The 17,116-nt window shown below is 37.3% G+C and overlaps 1 protein-coding gene across 1 annotated transcript; it reads right to left on the bottom strand.

Annotated features, from left to right (window-relative positions):
• Positions 1-12,354: 12,354 nt before the first annotated feature.
• Positions 12,355-14,728, bottom strand: LOC113331416 (U-box domain-containing protein 38-like). The gene has a single exon (XM_026578120.1). The coding sequence runs from the start codon at positions 14,447-14,449 to the stop codon at positions 12,800-12,802; it is 1,650 nt and encodes a 549-aa protein (XP_026433905.1). The 5' UTR covers positions 14,450-14,728; the 3' UTR covers positions 12,355-12,799.
• Positions 14,729-17,116: the final 2,388 nt, after the last annotated feature.

Below are 17,116 nucleotides of genomic sequence, written 5' to 3'. Positions count from 1 at the left end.
TTCTTCAAAAACAAGTAAAACTCGTAAAAGGAATTTCCCACAAATAAAACTCTTAAAAAATAATTTTGGAATTAAATTCGTAAAGAAAAAATTCTCCCAAAAATAAATCCGTGTAGGAAAGGGACTTGGTGCATGGTATACGCGCATATCTCATGGGTCAAAATATGTATTTTTGCCCACCCGCTCCACCCACGTTTTACAATTCATACATAAGTGTATGATTATATAGTGGAGCTCCTCTTTAGTTTTCCATAATGTGGGACTAAAGGTTCCACTTCATTCACCCAAAAATGAGTGAGTATCCTTAGACCCTTAGGTCATTAGATCAAACCATACCAAGACCATAAAATCTTTTAATTAAAACTCATTTTCTCCAACAATCCCCCACATGAATGAAATGTCGGAAAACGAAAAAATCAGAGTAGGAAAATACCATTTAGGCAAAGGTGTCCATGAGGTCTTGAACCTTGCTTAGTGAGAAGTTACAGGAACTACTAGCTAGACAGTGAACGCGATTTCTTGAACTGCTAGCGTTTGGTGTAGTTCAAATAATATCCACGCATGATATCCTCCAAGTGTTGCTAAGTTCGTGCCGTTTTGTCCATTTTGGCCCTGGACATATCCTGTTTCTCAGAATGCTCTAAAGAATTGGCTCCATTCTCATAGGAAGCGACCCACTTCCTCATTCAGATAGGTGAGTTCCATCAAGAGTGTTTACTGCTACACCCCACTTCAATCTTAAATTGAAACTATAGAACTCATTAAGACTTAATTAAAAGTCATCCTCCACATGCAGTCACACTATCACATCAACACCATAGGGAAGGGACAGATAATGAAATTATCTGATAGTGTTTACCTTTAACTACCACAAATTAGTTGTCTCATTCGAAACCTTGATCTTGGAATCTCCAGTCAGCAAGGTTGAGTATCCTTCATGGAAAGTTTAATTATTTGAGCCTAAGCCCCATCCCCTTCGATGCTTTACTAACTATCTCCTTGGACAAGCCTTTCGTCAAAGGGTCCGCGATATTCTCCTTGGACCTTGTCCAATTTATGGAAATAACGCCTGTTGAGATTAGTAATTTCAAAGAATCATGTCTTCTACGCATATGTATAGACTTTCCATTGTAGAAGCTATTTTTAGCTCTACCTGTTACAGATTTGCCGTCACAATATATAGATATAGCTGGCACAGGCCTATGCCAGAGAGGAATATCTTCTAAAAAGTTTCTTAGCCATTCGGCCTCCTCTCCTGCTTTATCTAACGCAATAAACTCCGACTCCATAGTTGAGCGAGCTATACATGTCTGCTTGGAACTCTTCCAAGACACAGACGCACTTGCTAGAGTGAATACATATCCACTCGTAGACTTAGACTCCTCTGAGTCTGCTATCCAGTTTGCATCGCAAAATCCCTCAAGGACGGCCGGATACCCTTCGTAATTCAAACAAAAGGTCATTGTGTACTTCAAGTACTTCAGCACTCTAATAAGTGCATCCCAATGTTTCTGCCCTGGATTACAAGTATACCTGCTTAACCTACTCACAGCATAAGCAATGTCTGGTCTCGTACAATTCATCAAATACATCAGACTTCCTATGACTCTCAAGTACTCAAGTTGGTTAACACCTACACCCTTATTCTTCATGAGTTTGCAAGAAGAATCATATGGAGTGCAAACAGGTTTACAGTTAAACTGATTATATTTCTTAAGTATGGATTCAACATAATGAGACTGACTCAGACTATAGCCATTAGAAGTTTTTCTAATCTTCATACCTAATATGACATCAGCAGGGCCTAAGTCTTTCATGTCAAAGTTCTCATTCAACAGTTTCTTAGTGGAGTTAATAACATCCATGTTTGTACCTAGTATAAGCATATCATCAACATACAAGCATACAATCACACAGGCATCCTTGACAAGTTTAGTATAAACACACTTATCAGATTCATTAATTCTAAAACCACTAGAAATCATCACATGATCAAATTTCTCATGCCACTGTTTAGGTGCTTGTTTCAATCCATACAAAGATTTAACCAGTTTACAAACTTTCTTTTCACAGCCTTTAACTACAAAGCCCTCAGGTTGTTCCATATAAATTTCTTCATCTAACTCACCATTAAGAAACGCTGTCTTTACATCCTTTTGATGTATCTCTAGATTATGGACAGAAGCTATAGCAATTAACATTCTAATGGAGCTAATTCTACTCACTGGTGAATATGTGTCAAAGAAATCTATACCTTCTATTTGTTTATAGCCTTTCGCTACCAACCTAGCCTTGTATTTTTCAATAGTTCCATTTATATTACGTTTTCTCTTGAAAATCCATTTACAACCTATGGCCTTAGACCCTGGAGGTAAATCTACAAGTTCAAAAGTACCGTTTTCTCGAACGGAATCCATTGGCTTCTTTTTAAGTCCGAGGATCAGACTCGGCTAGGTATGTAATGCAACCAGGATAGGTTTTTTTTTTTTTTTGGTTTTAACCCTTTTACCTCTTCTAGGTTCTATTCCTGGTTCATCTTCCTCTAAAGGTAATGACTGACTAGATGATGGAAATTCTAAGGGATCATCTAAACATCTCTTTCGAGAATCACGTTTCATAGGAAAAACATTCTCAAAGAACTCAGCATCCCTAGACTCCATGATAGTATTCAACCCTATGTCAGAAATTTCAGAACTCACAACCATAAACCTATGAGCACTAGAATGCTCAGGATACCCTATAAAAACACAATCAACGGTTTTGGGTCCTATCTTATTTGTCTTAGGAGGAGGGATGGACACCTTTGCCAGGCACCCCCACACTTTGAAGTAATCATAAGATGGTTGTTTACCTTTCCATAACTCATATGGAGTTTTATCTGATCCTTTAAAGGGTACTCTGTTCAGGATGTAATTGGCTGAGAGGATAGCCTCCCCCCACAAATTCGAAGGTAATCCTGAACTAATCAACACGACATTCAACAAACTTATTGGTTTTACTCGTAAAAACCTATAACTGGTTTTCAATTTAATGTTTGTACATCTTAAAGGCTTCTAAGGCATCATCATTACCTCTAAGCAAAAAATATCTGACAGTGTCTAGTACAAATAATCATGAATGTGAGAAACCATTTATGACCACCTCTAGTGTGATCTAACATCATCACAACTAGGTCTTAAAGAATTAATTTTAAGGGTTAGAATTTCTCTGGACAATCTTACTGAATGTTATTTAAACATGCTTATATTCTACGCAAATTTCACAATTATGACCTCTGTCTAAATTGAATTTTGGTATGCTGCCTACGCAACCCAATTTGTGCATTGATTTTCCATGATCAAGTTTATCCCAATTTTAAAAACCCTTGTCATCAAGAACAAAACAAAAAAACAAGATTCTTACAGATGTCCGGAACAAGAAGAAGAACTTCATTCAATGTGAGAGTGTTTCAAGATGTAAGCTGCAGCTTAATCTTTTCTTTTTCTGCAACCTCTGATGCAGATGAGAAACCCATATAGAGTTTCTCGTCATCCCCTAACCTCTGTTAGGAGGTAAACATATCTATGTTTTCAAAATCATTCTTGGTGGCTCCAAAGTCCATCCACCAGTCTCTCACATTGGTTACCATAACATAAGACATCATGCCACTCTACTTGTCTATGTTCCTTTCAACAAAATAACATTGTTATTTTATTTTATTTTATTTTTATTATTAAGGTCTTTACGTTCTCAGTAATTAATTGTCATATGATCAATATTTCTATAAACGTAACAATTACCCTTAATTTTAATAATGCTAGATTAAGATTTATGAAAAGTACCTCTTGTGAAGGCCCCGCATACTTTCTTTTGAAACCATGCTTACTATCACGGTAGCAGAACAGCATGTCCCGAGTCTGCATATAAAAGATCAGCCTCCAAGCAGCGCCAACTAAATTGACCCCTATGTTTCTCGTAGCCGAAAACAGACCCAAACTTCACCCATGTGAAACCAAAGTAGTCTCACTAATGATCCATATCTGCTCGCCGTGAATAAATTTCACTCTTCCCTCGAATATTAGCTAGTTATCACCATGCCTTTGGCTTCGATTAAATTGCGTCCTCATGTACGCTTCTAAATCACGCCATTAGAAGTGAATCTCCATGTTCTGAGCATCCTCAACATGCTTTAGTGTAAAACCAAACGCAGGTCCCTCCTTAGCCGCAATTTAATATTCTCTAATGATTAAATCTGATTATACAGCCCAGCAGATCCTAAATCTACCCGCATGGACTCATTTCATCTCTCATGGTCGTGGAGGTGTGAAGACACGCTCAGTAATCAACTTGATTTACATGGCCAGAGACGTCAATAAACATCACCATACATTGTCCAAACAGCCGACGCCACGCACCAAGTGTTTGGTTATGGAACGAACTTCCTTCCCCTGGTGGAGCATTATTAACAAATAGGTCCCTTCTACTTTCTTCTTCATACTCCCGTAAGCAAATAGCTGCCTTAATAATTAAGTCCAAAATCCATCACACGGACTCCCTCTTTTGTCTGGACTTGTAGGATGGCTACCAACCAACCCAACACGAAATACCCAAAACCATACAACGCTTCCTAGAAAAGTTAGGTTACAGACAGAGTTCCTTGAGCTCCCAAACTCATGATTGCATGTGCTATGACGTGTCCGTATCCAATCGCCTCCAGTACTCCTTCTCTGACGTTCTCAAAACTACCATGATATTATGCAAGAAAACTCGAGCATAAATCCGTTGCCTTTGATTGCTCTTCTCCTTGTTACAAGATAATAATGTGTTAAGATTGTTGGAGTCTTGCAACAATAGAAGAAACATCATATGTATCAAACAATAAATATAAAGAACCGTATCAAACAACTCTAACACGAACAAATTGTTGAGGGCAGAATCACAGGTTCAACAAGCTGTCCTTAACACATTAGTTCGCGGGTATACTCTAAAGTAATGTTAAACCCCAACGTGCGAAGATGTGTCCAGGATAAGACTGCCCGATATAACTTGTATTAGCACAATACAAGTTACCCACTCTTAAACTCAGCAACGGGGATGGAAGTAAAAACGCCGCACGAAAATAAAAGCAAGAAGATGAAGAAAAGTAGACCTAGAGATGGTCGCTGCTTGTGTGTTTTTTAAAACAGGATTTCGAGTCATATTTATAGGATGAGATACTTGCAAATCAAGTTAGGTTTTTGTTTTCTTCAAAAACAAGTAAAACTCGTAAAAGGAATTTCCCACAAATAAAACTCTTAAAAAATAATTTTGGAATTAAATTCGTAAAGAAAAAATTCTCCCAAAAATAAATCCGTGTAGGAAAGGGACTTGGTGCATGGTATACGCGCATATCTCATGGGTCAAAATATGTATTTTTGCCCACCCGCTCCACCCACGTTTTACAATTCATACATAAGTGTATGATTATATAGTGGAGCTCCTCTTTAGTTTTCCATAATGTGGGACTAAAGGTTCCACTTCATTCACCCAAAAATGAGTGAGTATCCTTAGACCCTTAGGTCATTAGATCAAACCATACCAAGACCATAAAATCTTTTAATTAAAACTCATTTTCTCCAACAGTAAAATGTTCCAAAATGAACCCCATGGTTGTGAAAATGCCCCGGTCGTTAGTCGAAAGATTAAAATGCCCCAAAATGATATCGAAATGTCCCAATCCGTTAAAGTTACCTATTGTAGTCAAAATGGGACATTCTAATTTTTTTGACCGGTCAACTGTCACATGAATGCCCTAAAATGCCCTCGACAGAAATAGCACCCGACGTGATTCACACGTGTGCTAATGAACCCATTATAGGCGTGCAATGTTGACTGTTGACACGTGGACTTGACTGACACCTGTACCACACATGTGGTTCGTTCGAGTACCACAATTCTTATCTTCTCGATGAGCCACAGAACGATACACAGAGAGAGAGACCTCGAGAGAGAGACAGAGAGAGATCGAGAGACGGGGAAGAACTGTGAAGTTGCAGATCGAGAAGAGAAGATAGATGAGACGGAGAAGATAAGATCAGTGAAGAACTGTGAAGTTGCAGCGAAGAAAAGGTAACATATAACCCTATTTTGTTTTACGATTTGGGGTTTTCGAAACCCAACCTTTCTCTGCTGGTATCTGCGATTAGGGTTTCAGAGAGTAGAAATGAAAATAGGGTTTCATTAGTTGTAGAATGGGTTTCACCACAGTTGTAACTAGGGTTTCAGGGAAACAAAATTGGGTTTCATGGAAACGAAATTAGGGTTTCAATAACTCTAATTAGGGCTTGAATAAAACGAAATTAGGGATTAAAATGTTGGGTTTTTGAATTTTTAGCAGATGAAAAATGATTGTATGATTTAGGGTTTAATATCTTTCAATGTTTACATGATTTATATCGAATGTATCTCACATGTATACTGAATTGGGATATTTCTCTATGGTGTGTTGTTTAATTGAATTAATTCTCATGCAAGGTGGTTCATTTTGTCTTGTTAATGTGTTCCCACAAGTAATCCTTGTTTAGGCAATTGCCCTTTATGGCTGCTGGACTACCAGCTGAGGGAAAAGATAGTTTGCATTTAGATGTTTGTTTCGGGTTTATATAATGTATTTACTAAATTGCCGTGTGGACCTCACTATGAATTTTGGGGAAGAAGGTAGGAAACGCAAAACTCATGTGCATCGCACTGAGAAAGTTCATTTATCATGTATGAAAACTTGATTAGTGATGTTAGCGTCTTGCAGTAATTACAAGAAATACTACTGAAAATGTGAAAAGTTCTTTTCAAAGGCCAGGGTTTTCATGCATTTATGGAAGGTCTTTGATATCTATAACAAGGCAGTAACCAGTTCCACTAAACTTCTTGAATATAATTTTTAGTAGCCTGTGCTATTCAGTAACCAGTTCCACTATCATTTGAAAAGCATTCTTGAATCAAAGAACCCAATAAGCTAGGTTGAGTTCAATGGATCAAGAGCTGGATTTACTCTTGTAACCTATTATCTATGCTTCTGTGTTAATAAATTTGTTGTTTACTTATAGCAAATCTTGATGGAAATTTGATGCTTATACTAGTAAACTTGTCTCATGGAAAATGGATAGCTTTACTGATGCATAATGCCTTCTCAGACATCTATTTGGTTCTTAGTTCTCAGTTTAATCTTGTATGGATGTCGCTTTAATTAAGGTTTTGTAATTTCAAGGTTTTGAACTGTTTTAATAGAGAAATATAGTCCGAATAGATTTACTGATGCTCTTTGCCATCCCAGACATTTATTTGGTTCTTACTTCTCAGCTTAATCTTGTATGACTGTCACTTTAATTCCGGTTTAGTAATTTCAAGGTTCTGAACTGTTTTAATAAGAGAAATATAGTGCCTTAGTTCTGTGTTAGTTAGTCAGTAAATCTTATAAGAATAACGAATACTTTTGGGCAGAACCTTGTCATGGTACGCGAAAGAGAGACTATCATTTTGGATTTGCATTGACTGTCGCGATGAGAGTGGATATACAACAAGCCTAATTAGCTTGTCCATTCCTCATTTTAGCTTGTCAAGTCCTCATGTGGAAAACTAGTTAACGGGTCCAATATGGAGCTCAAATATTATGTGAAATGTAATTTGAAGTTGTCCTGACTTGCATTTACACTAGTAATGTAAAATCATATAGTGACTAATGTAAACTTTTATTTTTGTTTAATGTTTCAGAATGGGTAGTGAATATAGGGATTATTTTTGCACCAACAAAAAAGATGAGGAAGGCCTTGTCTGCACCAACTACTGCATCAAAGAAATCTGCTGATATACCACCATTGTCAAAGGGCAAAGCAGCTGCTACTCCACCATCTTCTTCTTCAGCTGGTTCCCAGAAAAAGGGCAAGACAACTGCACAATCCTCCTCTACTGCAGCTGATGTTGGTGCTAAAAGGAAGGTGCCACATCATGGTCCTGTTAAGATTTCTAGCCAAACAATCAACATTACTGAACCATCATAAAAAAGGGTCAGAAAGCCTAACTCTAAATATCAGTAATGTCAGTTTTTGGGCGCCTTTTCAATTATGATTTTTTAGCATTTCGAGACCTATGAAGTTTTAATGACAGATATACTAGTAGCTAGTTTATGTTTAAGAATTTTAATTGTCTTTTGTTTATGAATCTATAGTTTTATTTAGTAAGTATGGATTCAGAACATGGTTTTTATTTTTTAATTCATGAGTTGACAATTTATTTTTTTTATGAATGTATGGTTTGAATTGATGTCCACTTAATCTGTAGCCATTGGTTTGAATTGATGGCATATGTGTCGCAATCCTAGCTAATAGGACACGCTTGTCATTTTGTGAAAAATAACTATCATTTCACATTTTCACATCCTCATCCGCGACGGTCCATTTTTGAATTTGTGCCATGTGTAACCTGTTTAGTACACGATGGTAAAATGCCCTAGAAGCTAAAACAGTCACCATTTGGGAAAAGGGTATAAATGTCATCTTATCACGCGCGCGGACCACATGTTTTTGAATTTGACCACTTAACCATGTCTAACAGCAACTTTTAACCATGTCTAACAGCAACTTTTAACGGATTGGGCATTTCGATATCATTTTGGGGCATTTTAATCTTTTGACTAACGGCCGGGGCATTTTCACAACCATGGAGTCCATTTTGGGGCATTTTGTCACTTAACCCTAAACAATCTGCATTGATTCTGCATATTACCACCGTTTTTTGCAAGAAAAAAAAAATGCCACCACCCTAACATACGGTGACAAATTCTTTGTCTATTACCTATACAGACACACCTTGTATGACCTTAGTGAAACAGCAACTGCCAAAATATTGCTTCAACAACAAGGTACTTGGTAAATGGTCAGAACTCGAAGCACTGGCATGACATGCTCCAACGGCTCTATCTGAAGAGTTTGTGTGCCTTTTGTAGAGCCTCCATTCAAGATATGAAGCTGCTATGTGTACTATTTGGGTTTGCCTTTGTGCCTCTGAAGGTCTTATTACATCTGGCTTTCCAGATGTGCGAAACTATAGTTGCACATAGTGCATTTCATTCACCGGCTTGAGCATCTCAACCTGCAAAGAGGTTTTCCCCAATCTTGCATCCAATATTTCACAGAAATAAGAAAAGAGTTGGGCACATAAGGATTATGGTTTGAGTTGAACCAGATGCAATTTGCAAAAGAACATTAAAAAAATAAGTGCTTCAGAGTTTCATTCTGCTGAGAGCAAAGGAGCATCTGTTCAGGATATTGGTGAACTGAGCCAACTTAGCAGAAGTTGGAACCATGTCGTGGAGACATTTGTAAGCAAATAGCTCAGTCCTAGGAATGGTCTGTAGATTCCGAATCTACTCCCAAGAAGAATTACTGTTACTAGTATTTCCTTGAATAGAATTACACGGTCTTTAGTAGAGAAGACACCATTAGCGGATGAAAGCCATTTAAGATTGTCAACACCTGATCTGTTAATGTGATACATAATAATAGCCTGCACTGTGTGTGGCAAATATGGTCAAAAGAAGGGGTATGTTCCAAGTTTTATGGGTGATCAGATCCTTGACCAGAGTTCCGCGGAAGCTGGAAGAGCTAAGAGGAGTGGGTGTGTGAATGATGGATGTCTATCCTCCCAAATATGAATCGAGTTACCGTATGCATGGGATCTTACCTCTTCTAACTCTTTTTGGATACATTTCCCTATCCAGGACCAGTTCTTTGTGATTTTAAAATTAAAGAAATGTCTGAATTTAAAGAAGTATTTTTCCTCTAGAGCACAGGCCCAAGAAAATTCAGGATTAATAAGTAAATTCCAAGCTAATCTCTCAGTTTGAGCCAATTTATTAGCTGTAACATCTCTAAATCCTAGTTCTCATAACTTTTAAGTCTGTGTGAGTTTGCCCAAAGCTGTCCAAGTAGTTGCTACTTGCTAGACAGCCTAGACTAAATGCTAGTAGTAGAACAATTTTTGGGCCTGGGCTGCCTCGTAAAGATAGACACCTGCACGCTGCATCTGTGAGTGGACGATACCATTTCTCATGACCATATTAAAAGGTTCATCAGCAATTTTTGTTTAGGTTTCGAGATGGGGAATTCAGGAGATCTTGTTTGTGAAAACTACAGGGAGACCCATTCTACAGATTTTCTACACCGTGAAATTCACGGGCGGAAATGTTCACGCACGCACCCAATTTTCGTGAGAAAATTTCTCCCAAACCCACAATTTATAAAACTTGGTTTCTTCGTATCTTATCTTCTTCTTCTTCACGGGAATTTCTTCTTCAATTATTTTTCTTTTCTTCCTCCCAACTGTGACTTATGATCAATAATATTGATAGACAATATAATCACATGAAGATTGGAAACAATAGATGAATGAAATCGAAAATTAGGGTTTGAGGTGATGTTATGAGATGAATTGAGATCTTGTTGTTTGTTATTTCCGAAAGATGTATGAATGGGTTTTTTTTTATGATTGAGAAGATGGATCTGAGATGTGTTCTGAGACGGAGATTGGGTTTTGTAATTGTTTCAATCAAGTAGAACAGGAAGAAAAGTTAATTAGAGATTTAGAAAATACAGGGAATAATAATAAAGCTTATTTGAGCTTGGATGATGAACAACGAAGAAGAAGAAGAAGAAGAAGAAGAACATGTTGTTATGAGTGCATAACATGTCATGCAGTCGAAAAATGGATGCATAACACATTATCCGGCATCTTTGTTATTTTGTGTGAAATTGAAAATTGATGCATAATGCATCATGCAGTCGAGAAAATGGATGCATAATGCATTATGCATCGAGAAAATTGTTGCATAATCTTTTATGCATAGAGAAAATGGATGCATAACCTGATATGCATCCTTAAATATGGCTGCATAACCAATTACGCATCAATTTGTTTATGTACGGACTAAAATCAACCAAAACAATGGCTACATAACTCGTTATAGATGCATAACTTTGTTATGCAGTGGAGAAAATGATTGCATAATTCGTTATGCGTCTGCATAATGTGTTATGCATCTGTTTTGGAGGCTGCATAATGAATATGTAGTCAGTTTTCGAAACTTTTCCCTAAAACGATGATCACCTCCGACTTTTTCGTGAAAAACAAAAAATTTATATTGTTGTTTGTACTCGTTGTGTAGCTCTCTTAAAAAGATTTCCGACGATATAAAATTATAAAATTCAAAGACGCGGATTTTTAGATATGTTATATCCAAGTTGTGTTGCCAAGTATACCACTGAAAAATTAGATTGCATAACGAGTTATATCTGAAAAAATAGTATGCATAACGAGTTATGTATTGATTCTTAATAATTTCGGATAATTTTGGGTGTCACGATATTTAAAATTAATTGTGAGCCTGACAATAAAAATATTATTCTTGTTGGGCCTGCGCCTAATTTTCCCGTCTTGTTTCTGGGCAAGGTTCATGGATAGCTAACTGAATACACATCTTGTTTTCTGTCCCTAGTCGTATAAATCTTGAAAAATGACTCGGTGAAAGGAAATAAGTATCTGTCTCATTTCTGATACAAATCTCAGACCTCAACCAAATCCTATCCCACTATTCTATCGAGTTTTCTTATACATCAACCTCTGGCTACAAGCCTACACGTGGGATGCTTCCCTTGGTAAGCAAGCTTTGGGTGTTGATCCTGTACTTAAAAATTAAATGGAAACCGTCCAACCCGTCCAAGAGTGTAAAGCCACCTCTAGAGTTTGGAGGTGTCAGAGCAAGTTTCCTTTCTCTTCCTGAAAAAACAAGCATCCCCTTTATGTCTTGGTGTTGATTTTGGCGGTGTTTGTTTGAATAAATTATGCTTGTTATTGAACACATGCGACTGACGCAGGTCTTAGTCCTAATTGGCCAACTGCAAGGGGATTCAATAATCTCCACCTGCGCACCTCATGAAGGAATCCAATACAACACAGACTTAATGAACAACTGCTACCCAAATAGGACAATAATTGAACAACTACCTAAATTCAAGAAAAAAATCACCATCAAACACATTTTAATTCTTCTATGATAATTCTCTACAGAGGTTGCAAATACGAACAAAAGAAACAAACTTGACAGCTTCAAACACAAAATCTTGACACCTACTCCCATTCTCCCTTTCAATATAATAATACAGTCTAGTGCTATAATAATATGATAATTACAACTTGCTCATAAGAAAAAATTCTCAAACAAAAAGGATCACAGCTTTGGTGTTGTAAGCCACTGTTTTACAATCAAAACCAACATTTTTGTACTCTCAAATTCTCAACCTAAAACACTTCTCTTTTGTTGAAAAATCTTTAAAGCGAACCCATCACTAAAAAAGAAAGAACACAAAATCATAAATCTAATTCAAATGAAATCGTAAAAGTTATATATTTACTAGTCGGTTCAGATTTTTACATTCTAAAACCAAACCAGACTGAGAAATCATGGGAAAAAAATGGACCCAGACGTCATAAATTAGCAAGGACCAGGTCCAACTCGGGAATCTCCATCATCATCATCATCAATCATCATCATGATCCCAAATCCGATTTCCAACGAAGTACAAAACAAGAGACATCATCATCACTCGTGACTCTCACATCCTACTGTCCTGTTGGGTGTTCGGTTATTCGGGTAACCGGATTACCCAACTGGGTCAACCTAAGACAGAAAAACACCAACACCTTGTTGACAATAATTTACAAATCTATCTCCAATTTAGGAGGAAAGAACAAACGAAGAAGAACACCGAACCGAGTGACTAAGAACAATTTATCAAAACTCGGTTGAGTTAGGACTTAAAACACCACCAACACGAAAACGACTATGACTCACTACTGCACCCGAGTTCAACACACTTTCCCAATCAATCTCTTCAACAACCGATTCGCTTTCGTTTCTCCCACCACCACCACTTCTCATCATTTGTAAAATTATCTTAGCTTTCTCTCCACTTCTTTCACTTCCTCTCTCCGCCACATCTCTAAACACCTCCACCGCACCCGCTTCTTTTGCCAACCCTTTAAACCTCAAACTACCATGACTCAACGCATACAACGCCGCAACACAATTATCCCGAGTCGATTCCGATTCATTATCCTTTCCTCTTAACATTCCAACAAAAACCTCAACCGCATTAGAATCAAGCATTGCAGCTCTACCCTCAATACAGGTAGCCAAATTGCACAAAATAAGCAATGCCCTACTACCCAAATCCCTCGTCTTTGCCATGGATAACAACATCGGAATCGACCCGAGCTTAACCAATTTAGACCGATTACTTTGAACAAGAGATAAATGATACAGAGCAAGTCCTGAATCGTTCCGAGTTCGCTCACTTTCTGACCTCAACATATGAAGTAGTGGTTGTAAAGCTCCTAAAACTCCAATGGCAGTTTTGTTCTCATCATCCAGAGCCAAACTAAACAGTGCTCCAGCTGCGTGTTCTTGTGATTCCGGAAACCCACCTTTCAACACTTCGATCAATAATGGAACAATTCCTGAACGTACAATCTTCACCTTGTTCATCTTCTCTAGTGAGAGATTTACTAAAGCTGCAGCTGCGTTGATTTGAATAGCTGTATAACGAGAAATCAGCAATGGACGAAGTGATGAGAGTAACCTCGGAGTACAGAGTGAAACCCTAATTTCCTCTTTAGTTCTTGTGAGTTTCCGTAATGCGATGACACCTTCTTCCTGATCATAAAGTTGAGAACTTCTTAATTTGGTAACAATTTCATCTTCTTCTTCCGATGGGCAGAGATTTAACGTTTCGATTTCTGATGATGAAGATGATGAATAACAAGCTGGACGTGTTGATAATGGTAAAGGAGTAGCGGAAATCGTTGTTGTTACTGATTCTTCTGAACTTGTATAGAAATGACCCGGTCGACGATTTAACTCAGTCGATGGATGAGAGAGTGAAAATTTCGGTAGTCGATTCTCTGCGAGTGCTTCAAGCAATTCCCGATCAGAATCCCCAATATTTTCCACTTCTTCAACATCCCTCTCAGGAGTTTTAAAATTCTCTTCTTCTTCTTCATCTTCTTCTGCCTGAGGTTGAGAAGCCATTAAAGTGGTGACGATTTTCTCCGCAACACCAAATTCAAGGGGTTTTGGTCTATCAACACCATGAGTATCACACCAGTTCTGAATAGTCGATTTAATGGCGTTATTCGGTATAACTGTAGAAAAATCAGGTGTTGAACCATCTAAAGAAGAAATCACAGGATTAAAACCCATGTTTTTACAAACCAAAACAATATTTCTCTCGAAAGTCTGATCTGAGGTAACTATAACTGGATCTGCCATTAATGAACCATAAATTGGACAAATAAACTCTTTCGGTGGTTGTTTGTTTTCTGATTTAATAACATTACAAGATCTGTGAAATGATATTTTCCATCTCTTTTTAGTACTCCCCATATTTCTTGCTTGAACCCTGAACCCTTCAATGAATATCTCCTATCTCTCTATCTAAATTACCCAATAACTTGACACCAAAATTCTAATCTTTTTCCATTGTATAAAATGATTGATTTCAATAAGAGGGTGCTGAGAAAATGGAGAAAGTTTGAGAGACGAGCTGTTTCTGAGAAGGGAAAGTAAGGATCAGAGTGGAGACCTATAGTCTATTACTCTGTTTTCAGAACTCTACTTTCTCTCTCTTCTTTATTGATGGATGTGGGGTTTTTGGATTGATTCTCTCTGTATTTTTGTGTTGCAGTAGACCAAGATTACGAAGCAAGAACCGAACCGATTTTGTTTTTACGCGGTTTTGAACTGTTCCTTCCTCTTCGCTTGCCACATCGAGTTGACTGAGATTTGGAACCAAAACCAGGAATTCCGTTTGTGACCTAGTGAGGATGGGCGCCACTTGCGACTCCTCCTTGCTTACGGGTTATTACCACCATGGTTTGACAGACAAATGCATCGAATCTTTTGGATTGTGCATTGTTTAGATGATTTTTTTTTTTGAAAATTACTAATATTGAAAGAAAGATTACATACAGGTATCGAAAATGTTGGTTTCCCTTATCTCATCCAGTGAATTTGAGATATTGGTGTCTACCAATATAATGTTAACTCCATTTTGTAAGCTAGAATAGTTAAGTGAATTAGGTAAACAAGCATCAGATAGTAATCATAGAGTGTGGCATCAGCACCCATTGTTGTTTATGAATTCCTTGCGTACGCGCTTCTTTTGCCAAAATGTCTGCCACTTCATTGCCATTCCTGTTCTTAAACATGAAACCCAAAAAAATTTCACATGTCTTTAAAATCTTCACAGCTTCAGATACTATGGCTTTGTTTCTCCAAAAGGTGTTGCTCTGCTTATCCTGAGCATAAAGGATGAGCCTCTGACAATCACCTTCCACTGAGCAGTTCTTTAGGTCCATTCTTTTTTCCCAGTTTGCTGTTTCCAGCATACTCAGAGCCTCTGCTTCTTCTGCTGTGGATGCCCTGAAAGTCCCACCTGTGGCTTGGATTGCACCACCTGTATCATCTCTCAGAATTATACCATATCCAGCAGGAGTATAAGAGTCAAATCAAGAAGCATCAAAGTTTATTTTGAGTTGGTTTATTTGGGGTTTTGACCATCTGCTAGCATTTATATCAATATGACTATGTAACACAGAAGTGGTATTATTTATAACTCCCTGTTTTAATTGTCTCAGAGGAGACCAAAAAGCCAAGTGTCTCTGAACAGCAAGAGATAGTTGAATGCTTGTAGTTGATTTGGATTGAAAGATTCGTAGACATCTTTCTTTCCAAATCAACCAACATTTCGTTGCCAGGATTTCTATCTCAGAGTTTTCATATATACCTGTTAACCAGTTAGAATACATTTGTGCAAAAGAATAATCTAAATTACTACTATGATTTATACCCACCACTGGAGGCAGCAAAGCCACAGATTTAGCATAAGAGCATTCAAAAAACAGGTGCTTTAAAGATTCACATTCATGATCACAGAAAACGCATTTTACATCTATGTCATCCATATGTTCACTCAGTTTTTTCCTAACAGGTAATGCATTATGAATACACTTCCATAAGAAATTTTTTATTCTTTGCGATACATTCAATTTCCAAAAAGATTTCCAAAAAACAGTTATATCAGTATTAATGGAAGCCAAAGAAGGATTTTTCAGTTTTTTGTACATTGATTTAATCGTAAAATTTCCATCATTTGTAAGCAGCCAACGTAATCTGTCTTGTTTCAACGTACCATTCAATTTTTTGAAAATTCTAATTCCTAGAATCTTATCAGCGATTTCCGAAGTAAAGTTGCTTTTAACTTTTGTAACATTCCACTTTTTAGTATTTGAGTCTAACAACTCAGATACAAGTGTTAAGAGATTGTGTTTATTACCACAGTATGATGTTAGGTTTTGTTCCATACCTGGTATCCAAATGTCAGTCCAAATGTTGATTGACTTACCGTCGCCTACCTCCCAGCAGCTGAATTTGTGGATTAGAGAAACCCCCTGCATAATACATCCCCACATCCACGAAGCCTTGTAATGTTTTTTGGCATTGAAAATGGTTGAAGTTTTAAAATATTTGTTCTTAAGAACAGTGCCTAATAGAGTATTCTGCTGTGTTGCTAACCTCCAAGCTAGTTTAGCAATCATTGCCTTATTCATTTTATTTGCTTCCTTAAAGCCTAGACCACCTACTTCGACTGGTTCACACATAAAGCCCCAACTGATCGGATAGTAACCCTTAGAGTGTTTTTGTTTTCCCCACCAAAATTCCCTTTGGACAGCATCTATTTTGTCAGTGATTTTTATAGGCAAAGAAAAACAGCCCATTTGGTATATGGGCAAGCTAGATAAAACAGAATTAATAAGGACTTTTTTACTTGCTTGTACCAAAGTTGAGCCATTCCAACTTTGAGCTCTGTTTTCCATATTGGTTACATACAATCTTATCAAAAGTCTTGATTTTTGATCTATCAATAAATAAAGGAGCTCCTAAGTAGGAATCTGTAATGCTAATTTTCTTAATCTTCATAAGTCTAATCATAATCCTTTGGAATTTAGAGTGAATTCTTTTGCTAAAGAAAATGCCTGACTTAGAGAAATT

The sequence above is a fragment of the Papaver somniferum genome, unplaced genomic scaffold, assembly GCF_003573695.1.
Source record: "Papaver somniferum cultivar HN1 unplaced genomic scaffold, ASM357369v1 unplaced-scaffold_125, whole genome shotgun sequence".
Lineage (NCBI taxonomy): Eukaryota > Viridiplantae > Streptophyta > Magnoliopsida > Ranunculales > Papaveraceae > Papaver > Papaver somniferum.
This window is presented reverse-complemented; position numbering and strand designations above follow the sequence as displayed.